Below are 9,863 nucleotides of genomic sequence, written 5' to 3' on the forward strand. Positions count from 1 at the left end.
CTCACGAGGCTAGTCCCGCCCCAGTAGCACCACATATCCCCGGTGTTCACAGTCTTTCCAAATAGCGCCAGAGCACGGCGTGAGCTTTGTGTCTGCCAGCTCTCTGCCTGCTCCGTGTTCAGCTCTCTGTACCAACTCCCCCACCCGCCCGCCTGACCGATCGCTCTTCAGTCATGTGGGGTTGACTTCTGCAGTCGAGCATCTCATGCAGTATGAATAGACAGAGCCAAAACACACTTTTTTCGTGCTCTTCCCACCTCGACTGGCATACAACTCTTTGTTCTTATGGAGTATATAACAATGCTTTAACCCTGATTCTCCCTCTTCTGGGAGGGTTCGGAACTTTTTCATGTTTATCCATTTATGGATAAAGACATTCAGTGTGGTCTAAATAACTCACATATGGCAGACTGATAATGTCAGCGACTTTTGTTTCTTATCTCTTGGTGAATTCTTTAGATCGGAGCATGTGTTTCTTTTTGTGATCTTTTGGCATACTCGATGTTGTCAAGCTGGGTCTCTTTAAGATATTTCTTAAAGAGACCTGTCTGGCAGTAAACAGGCATAGGTGTGGCCGTTGAAATTGAACCTAAAATGTGATTAATCCCAGTATTTCATTACTAAACAAGAGGCAGAATTGCATTTTTATAGGTTAGACCAGATGTAGTTGCCCTTTCTAAATTTAATAATTTGAAAAGCTTCTAATGCTATGCCCCAATTCCCACTTGAAGGAACATAGCGCAAGTTCCAGAGTTTTTGCAGAGGTCTGCCACCTCTGGCGACAATTTGAAATGACACCAGAGTTATGCATGTGTATGGGAGAAGAGAAAAAGCATCTGCCGCTGTGACTACACAGGTCTCTGTTTGGAAGGGTAATGTCTTCTTAGGCAAGAAAGCTAGAAATATTGAAGTTAGCCCATGTTCTCTTGCTAATAGATCAATTATGGCAGAGACTCAACAAAATATCCCGGTTAAACAAGAGCGCTCAGCATGTCACACCCACGCGCACGCCCAGAAGATTCGTCCCGAGTCAGTCTCTCATAAACTGACTAATGGAGCCTATAGAAGCAACTGCGGTAACAGGGGAAAACTCATATTACATGTCGGGCTATTGTAACGCCATGTATAAGAAAGAAAAAAAAATATCTTGGACAGTGCTCCTTTAAGTTGTAATTTTAAGTGCAAACATTTTTTGATTCACACCATACTGTTATTTTATAACCCAGGATTTCTCCCCTCATAAACCCTATGATGAAAACTACAAAGATAAAGTGCATTTGCACTTCTGACTGTAACTCAGTAAATGCTTTGAATTTTGTGGAAAATTCTGTGCAATTATGGGGAGTGGAAATAGAATCTAGTGGCAGATGCTGCTTATAAATTTTGCTAAAATGACTAATTGCTATTGCCTCTTTATTTAGCTACTTGCTAAAGTTTTTTTTTTAATTGTTGGCCTCAGTGTAGTACATTTACATTTGCAACCAAAATAAAATCCTAAAAGAAAAACAAAGACTTACTGACGTCATTGATGCCAAAAATCATGTTAACAAAGCCAATTTCTGATGATCACGTTTAAATTAGAGAGTAAGAGTAGGACAGCATGTTCAACAGTTTTTTCCCTGGGCTCAGTGATATGTAAAATGTATGCACCCAAGTGGCAAACAAGAAGTAAGGCGAGCTACTGTTCTTATCAGCTGACGATGGGATAGTAGCAAGACAGGGTAATCAAGAACAGAGATGCTGGTCCTTAATATGCACATGAGACGCCGCGGGGAGTGGTTTGGACTTTGAACCTCATGCATTTGACCAAAAACAGCCCAGAGGTTGAGACATTAAATGTGACAATTAATACTTTGGGATGTAATGATTGTATAATTCAGTATATTAATGCTGAGTGACGAAAGTCTATTCACATAATTTTTCTGCTAATGGATCCTGCTAAACAAATGCTAAATTAAGGGTCTATATCTCTCACCTGTTTTTTTTCTCGTCTCATTTCCTCTTTTCTTTTCAGTCCTGTTTTCTTTCTAAGCCTCACTCCTCATTCTTGCCATGTTGTTAGCCTCATTATCGCCTCTACTTATCTAACGTTCACCTCTCCCCTGCACTCCCTTTGCTTTGTATTGTTGCAGATTGTCTGATTGTGCCTCTCTTTCTTCCACAGTCCAAATGAAGTGGCAGAAGAAGACATTTCTGGTCCTCACAGTCATCTGCACTGTTAGTCTTCTGCTGCACCATGGGGGCCACTTCACCTGGTGAGAACTGAAGCAAGCCCACAATTTGTCAAAAAACAAAAAACAAAGCAATGCACACACACACACACTCACACCAACACACATTCTCGTCCTGCTTTATGTAGTGAAGACCATGTGTTGACTCCCAGTGACTTCCATTGATTTTCAGTCATTTTCAACCCTTTCTATGCCCCAAGCCTGACAATAACCCTAAACCTAACAATTGCCAGTGCATACCTAACCCTAACCTTGACTTAACTCAATTCACACCTTGGACCTAAACCTTACCATTAGCTAACTACAAAGTGAGGACCACCAAAATGTCCTCACTTTGGTACAAACGGTCCTCATTTTGATGGTGAAATCAGAAGAAGGGTCCTCACTCTGATGCTTAAACAGGAGCACACACACACACACACACACACACATTTTTGTATATTTTCTGGTATAGAGAAACAAGTGACTATCCTAATTCTTATATTTGTTCTTTATTGTTTTATATAAGTATTTGGTGAAAAGGTGAATGCTGAGTTCCTCAACCTCTAAGCAGTACTTTCTGGCTGAATAGTTCTGTTTATCTTTTTTATTATTAGGCTAGTGTAATCCAAATTTTTGCTTTGGCTTGTCTATTTTTCTATCCGGTTATTGTGAAATTATACCTCCAACCTCATCAGTTTTTTTGGGGAAACTCCCTGTTTTGCAGCTAGAAAAACTTAAAATTAATTGCATTCTCTTCTTCTTTAGGAACATGGAGGCCTTCCACTCTAGCTACTCTCACCAGTCCACAGGCACAAAGCCTAAACACACCAACATTGTCTTCCTGAAGACCCACAAGACAGCCAGCACCACCATGCAGAACATCCTGTTTCGTTTTGCCGAGCGCAACAACTTGACGGTGGCATTGCCAGTGCAAGCGTGTGGCCATCAGTTCTGCTATCCACGTTCCTTCTCCTCTCACTTCGTCCATCTGCACACGCTGCGACCAAACCTGATCACCAACCACATGCGTTTTAATAAGACCGCATTGCAGCGCCTCATGCCAAATGATACAATATATATTACAATCCTGAGAGAGCCAGCCTCCATGTTTGAATCCTTGTTTACGTACTACAGCCGACACTGTATGAGCTTCAGGAGGGTCCCGAATGGCTCTTTGGAAGCTTTTTTGGCAGAGCCCTTACGTTACTACCGGCCAGAAGAGACAGAGTCCATGTATGCTCGTAACACCTTGACGTTTGACTTGGGTGGAGACAAAGATCATCCACTAAAAGACTTGTCTTATGTAAAAAACTTTGTTGCAGAGGTTGAGAAAGTGTTCTCCCTAGTGATGATTTCTGAGTACTTCGATGAATCGCTTATTCTTCTTCGCCATCTTCTTTCTTGGGATTTGGAGGACATCCTGTATGTCAAGCTAAATATGCGAACGGAAAGTTCCAAGAAGAGACTGTCTCCGGGACTTCCTGAAAAGATCCGTGCCTGGAATTCCATAGACGCTTACCTTTATGACTACTTTAATGCTTCATTTTGGGTCAAACTGTCAGAATTGGGTCTAGACTCTGTGGCGAAAGAGGTCCAACTTCTTCGTCAGGCCCAAGAGAGGCTGATGAGAAGTTGTTTTGGTGGGAAAACGCCACTTCCACGTGCAGCTGCAGAGATCAAAAACAAGGATCTCCGTCCATGGCAGCCCAGCGACAAAGTTGACATCGTCGGCTATGACCTCCCTGTTAATTTAAGCCAAGAGGCGCAGGAGCACTGCCTCAAGTACATAATGCCAGAGATCTCATACACTCGCATCCTTCTTCATTCGCAGTCCCTTCGACACCGTCGAAATTATCAGAATCGACCTCCGCAGAAGTCACACACCCTCCAACAGCACATCCGCACAACCCTGCCTCGGCATTCTCAGGTCCATCGCAACCCGCCAGCACCTTCTGTTGTTCAGAGCGCTGCCTCAGGAACAGAGTCCAGATCCACCCCAAAGCAGAGTGAAGGAACTACAAAGCTAGGGCTTTAATCCTCAAGTGAAACGTGAATATCTTATTAGTGCCCATTAGACTGCACCCTTCTACTCATCCTGATTCTAAACAAGTGACACTCAGACAATAAACCGCTTTGGGAACCAAAATTGTACTTTAGAAAGCAAAGTGAATAGGGTCTCCTCTTCTCTCCTTCTCTCTATCCTTCTTATAATGATTAAAGAAGAAAAGGTTAACATCATCTGGACTTTAACCATATTTCCCTCCTCCCTTTGGTGTAAGGAGCAGCAAAAGTGATGGGAAACGGGAAAAAAAACAGGGCGGACTAACCTGGAGCTAGACTCTCTGCTGACAACAGCCGGCTGCAGCAGGTTTTATGTGAAAGTGGCTGTTTGAAGGAAATCAATTGATGTTAGTCCTGAAACCAGTGACAAGCTAGTGATATAATCTCTGTTGTAAGGCACAGAGTGTGCTTTGTGTAAGTTGGACTGTTTCAGTATCATATTACTTAGCGTTATTTTCCCTTTCTGGAGCTCTGGTTTCCTTGCTTTCTAATTAGCATACACGCTACTTTAAGACGTTCAGACACACAATGACACTCATGGATCAGCTGACTGGCCTCCAAAGACCCACGCTGAGTTCTCCTCCCTAACTTTTCTTCTCCTTTGCACAGTCTGAAACCTAAGACAGCAGAGGGAACAGGTCTGATTGGCGTTGCACGAAGGGAGGGTCTAACAATGTTTGGAGATTCTAAATTTTGGCCACCTATTATTTCTACGACTCCCATAGAGAACGAGCTTATATATGGTGTAAAACCTGTTCCTCCCTAGCCTATGACTTCTCTTGTTACCCCGTGGTATGCTCTTGCTCCATGTCATAGCCATCCACTCTTGCTGTTATACTGTCCATCTACACAGAAGCGCCAACATCTTGGTGTTATGCTGCCCATTTCTGCTTCTGCTCTAACTGCTGTTGGCCGTCTTGTCTTCCTAACACGTCCTGTGGAAGACAAGGTTTCATCAGTGGAGACTAACGTTTAAACATGGCTGTTATCGCGATAACATTCATGGTCTTTAGATAGTAAGGGAATGGATTCAATAATCATGCCAGAACTTCTTTGCTCCACATGAAATCTATATGGCAATGGCACAGGACAAAGACGCAAGGACTCTGGGTCGCAGGGTTTGAATATTTAATCATCTCTTCCCACGGCACCTCCTATGGCAAATGCTCTAAGGTTACATACCTGCACATTTTCATTAGGGGCATGCTTGGTCAATGGAGAACTGCTCGTTCCGAACTGAACTTGAAATTTAGACGTGTAAATCTAGAGCGAAAGTAAGCTCAAAGCCCACTAAGGCAGGCTGAACCTGCTGGGATGAGGAACTGTAAACCCTTGTTCATTAGAACTAATTTCTGCTCTTATTTAAACTGTAATTACATTGTGGTATGGTAATTGAATATGTGTCTTGAAAGCTAAGTTATGATGATTTTGTTTTTGAGAAAATGTAAGCGCTGCACATGTGAGTGAGGGAATGACTCACGATGCCTCATGTTGAAAGAGCAGCAACAGCTGTCTGAATAGGGAGTCTGTGTGTGTATGTTTGTGTGTGTGTGTGTGTGTATGTGTGTGTATGTGCATGTCACAATGGCAAACATGATTGTGAAGAAAATAAGGGGTAATATGTACAACCACAAAACCAGCTTTGAGCCATTTTGGTGTTTTTTAATGTGTCTGTGAGTGTTTTCTTTCTAAACAATGTAAGTCAATGATGCAGTCACCAAATCTAGAATGGAAACTAAAGCCAAGCCCAAAATTATTCATACTCCTATGAAGTATGAAAAGTGTTTTTCTGACAATACAGTAGTCAAACCCTTGCTGACCAGCTTTTTACAAGTTTCTGCTGGTATTTTGGCTATTTCTCTTCTGTGATGTTCTCCAAAGTCTTTGAGGTTGGAAGGCCACCTTGCCATCACCCTAATCTTTAGCTTCATCTAAAGAGTTGAATCAGATTCAAGTTGGGACTCTGGTTAGGCCGCTCCAAAACATTTATTTCACTTTCAGTCACAAAAAACTTGTTGGTATGAATAGTTTTGGGCTCAAATGAAGAATGGCATAAGGAAGGGTCACACATTTAAATATGAAGAAATGCAATGCAGCTGGAAAACAAGCTGAAATACATCCGTCACTCAACAAGTATTTTGGCAAACTACCACACTGGTCGGATCCTATGTAAACGTTGCAAAAACATGTTCTGTGCAAGTTTGTTAAAGCTACAATATGTCTTATTTATTATCTGGGATTTAATATCCCTAGTGCTGTGCTGTATTTTCACCTATCATTTGTGGCAAGGAAAGGTTGCATTTCCATCTCATTATCATCATGTCTACTGCAAACCTCAGGCAGTGCAGGAGGAATAAGACATATGGCAGCAATATGAAATATTCATTTTCTACACATTTGACACGGTGTACAGCAACAAAGGTCACTTCTGAAGCGCCAGTGTGCTCGATCACCCAATATTGCTTTTTGTTTGAGTCTATTGTACCATAGCATACAAAAAGAAAAGCACACACACAGTTACATGGACATGAATGAAGCATTGTAAATTAAATCTCGAAGAGGGTGTGGGTATTTCAAACCGAGCTTCAATATACTAGAAGACCTCAGCTTTAAAGTCTTTAAAATACACTGAAAATATATTTGTTTTCCTGTTTTTATTCAAAGTCATTTTACATTTGAGAAAGAAATGTGTTGTAATTCTTGGAGGTGCATAACACTGTAATAACAGGATGAGGCTGGGTCGGCTTTATTTGAACAAATCCCACCAAAGATGCATTTTAGGATCAGCTCATTTTCACATAGGTACTGAAATGATATTTGTTTGAAAATGCATAAATTATTAATTATCTTTGAAAGCGGCTTGCAGCTAATGGTGATTTCCTGTTCTTGAAACATGTTCAAATCACTCAGTTGTGGGCTATGTAAAGTGGAAGTGCATTGCCTTGGTCTGCATTTGTCGTTATTGTAGCTCCACAGCTCCTCTTTTACCCCAGTTCTGCGGTTTGTCTGAAAGCAACTTGTTTTGGTGCCGTCTCTTTAAATCCAAAGGCGGCGCTTCACCCCCCTCCAGGTTGCAGAGTGTTCCTCTTCACCCCATTTGGCTATTTTTGTAGGGCGACGGTGTAATGGATTGTTTGGGTTAATACACACAACGACCAAACCTTTTTAACTTAACCACTTGTAGTTTTGGCATCCTTGAGCTTGAACTACAAAATTGCAGCAAAAAATAAAATGTGTGGCTACCCAAAATTAGTTAGCCGGAAGTTAATGACCTTGTTTGGCAGCTCAACATCAAATACTCTGACGTTATTGTTCAAAAAACGTAACAGAGAATAGAGAAAACCGAACAGATTAGATCATTATGATAATTATAACAATCAAATACGACCCGATCAGAATATGAAGATATCTACGAAGCACCTGGAGAGACTATATTAAACTTTTTCGCATTCCTAGAGACTCCAAGTACACAACAAGATGTATTTATATATGTTATATACTTGAATCTGTTGTAGAACAACCTTAAACTGAGACCTAAAGAAAAACACGTAATAAATTATGTGCGTATAACACACACACTCTCCCCTTTATTCCATGCTTTAATTTTAGACAAGAAAATTAAAAAAAAACAATTGTGAGCTTAAAGCCCGAACAGATCTGAGATGTGAAAGTTGTCAATTTACAAAAGGATTAGTGTGAAGCCAGCTATGTCATTTAATGTGTACTGGCTCTGGGAAAGGTACAGTTACCATTTGAAAAACTATTTTTGCAGTTTTATTTTGGTTTTCCTGGTAGATTTTTTTATTGCATATTGTGTAATAAAAGTAGTTTTGATCATTGTGGGTGCTTCCCGTTTTGTACAAAAAGGTGAAGTTTTGGTACTTTTATTTTGTGTTTATTTAAGGGTTTACTGCTGAAACTACTGAATCAGATTTGCTGTCATCTGTATAATTTATATAGTGATGAATTTAACCAAACCGGACCAAAGCAGATATGTGGAAATATTTCTTCTTATTCTGTCTAACTGCGATATAGATTAATAACGTATCTGCTTCTTTTCCATCTCACCTATTCCTTAATGCAATATTTCTCCCAGACAGTGATTTGCTGTGAGTGCTCTTTTGATTATAAGAGGCATTTGCTGCCCTGCTTTTTTGTGGGTGAATTTCAGTAATGGTCAGGCCGCCGTGTCTAAAGTGCCCTCTGTTATTTAAAGATGTGAAAGGCACTATAAAAAAAATTTGCTACACCAAAACCTTATATTCACATCAGCTGCTCCAATTCCCATCAAGTTCATTTTTATTTTTATTTTATTTTTTTTTAGTTCTTACTTTTTTTTTTTTTTTTTAACATGAATTGTCTACACCAGAAAATGTTTGTTTGGTAATATAAGAAATGCATATGAAGGTGGATAAAAGTTTAGAACTGAAGGGTTTTAGAAAACATCTCAGTTTGCGGACCGTGCCCTTCATTTTCACTTTAACCTGAGCACTGTTTTTCTCCATTTACTGTTTTTTTTTAGGATTTATCTGTAAATTAAGTTATTTTTTTTTTCTGCTTGGGTCAAAAATTGTGGATGAATAAAGGGGCTCGGAAAAGGAAGGATGAAAAAAAAAATCAGGAGACAATCAGAACGTTGGGCCTCAAAGCTCTGTGATGATGGATTGTGAATGTAATGAATAAAGTTTGAACGATTTCACCTCATTTGTGGAGAGAATTTCTTTCGACTGAAAAACGTCCTTTCCCATGCAGATTTATTCCGAAACGCGGCGACTTGAATCATTCCGCATATCAAACCTCGGCACACACACACACACACACACACACACCCTTCAACAGCGGCAGTCCAAACCACATAATAACAATTGCCACTTAACAGCCGCTTTCAAAACGCTTTCTGTTTCCCCGAAGCCTCGGTGCAATTCGGCCCATAATTTCTCTCTTTGAAATTACCTCCATTCTGCATGGCACTGACTAAGATCTTGGAACAAATTACTTCACGGGAAGTAAAAAAAAAAAAAGAAAACAAAAACCCAGCAGTCTGTTTGATTTGAATGAGGCTGAAGCAGTCATGACCCTGGGTTGCCATTTAACAGCATGTTGTAGGTCAGCTGTTGCCATGGCTGTGCCTGTTCTTAGGAGGTCCTTCAGACTCCTTTCTTCATCACTCTTCTGCCGCATTTCTGCTGCCGTGACGTTTGAAGAGAAATTACCGTGATCGTATTAGTGACATAATTACAGTGTAGAAACAGACAGAAGAGGAAGAATAGCAAACCAGATAAAAGCACGATTAAATTCCATTTGCCAATTTTCACTTAAAGTTTTACCCTTTTTTTTAGAGGATCCCAGTTTTTGATAAAAAGTCTCAGTTGCCGATAAAAAGAACGAAAACATACTTATCTGTAGCACCTTAGGTTGAATTCAGTGCTCCCACTTGGCTTTACCATTCGTTCAACTATGAAGGCTGTGTGATCTAAATTTCCTGACCTGTTATGGCCGCCCATGGGCTTTTGGCAAATATTCGCACACAGACCAGATTTTTGTGAGTATGCTGAGAGTGGCATTAAAAATCACATTGAAACGATGGTG

The 9,863-nt window shown here is 40.5% G+C and overlaps 1 protein-coding gene across 1 annotated transcript; it reads left to right on the plus strand.

The window, feature by feature from the left end:
* The first annotated feature begins 1,964 nt into the window (after nucleotides 1–1,964).
* gal3st3 (galactose-3-O-sulfotransferase 3) lies at nucleotides 1,965–8,973 on the plus strand. The gene is made up of 2 exons (XM_036130349.1): nucleotides 1,965–2,255; nucleotides 2,979–8,973. Exons 1-2 carry the CDS (start codon nucleotides 2,170–2,172, stop codon nucleotides 4,246–4,248), a joined length of 1,356 nt encoding a protein of 451 aa, XP_035986242.1. The 5' UTR covers nucleotides 1,965–2,169; the 3' UTR covers nucleotides 4,249–8,973.
* Nucleotides 8,974–9,863: the final 890 nt, after the last annotated feature.

The sequence above is a fragment of the Fundulus heteroclitus genome, unplaced genomic scaffold (assembly GCF_011125445.2).
Source record: "Fundulus heteroclitus isolate FHET01 unplaced genomic scaffold, MU-UCD_Fhet_4.1 scaffold_345, whole genome shotgun sequence".
NCBI lineage: Eukaryota > Metazoa > Chordata > Actinopteri > Cyprinodontiformes > Fundulidae > Fundulus > Fundulus heteroclitus.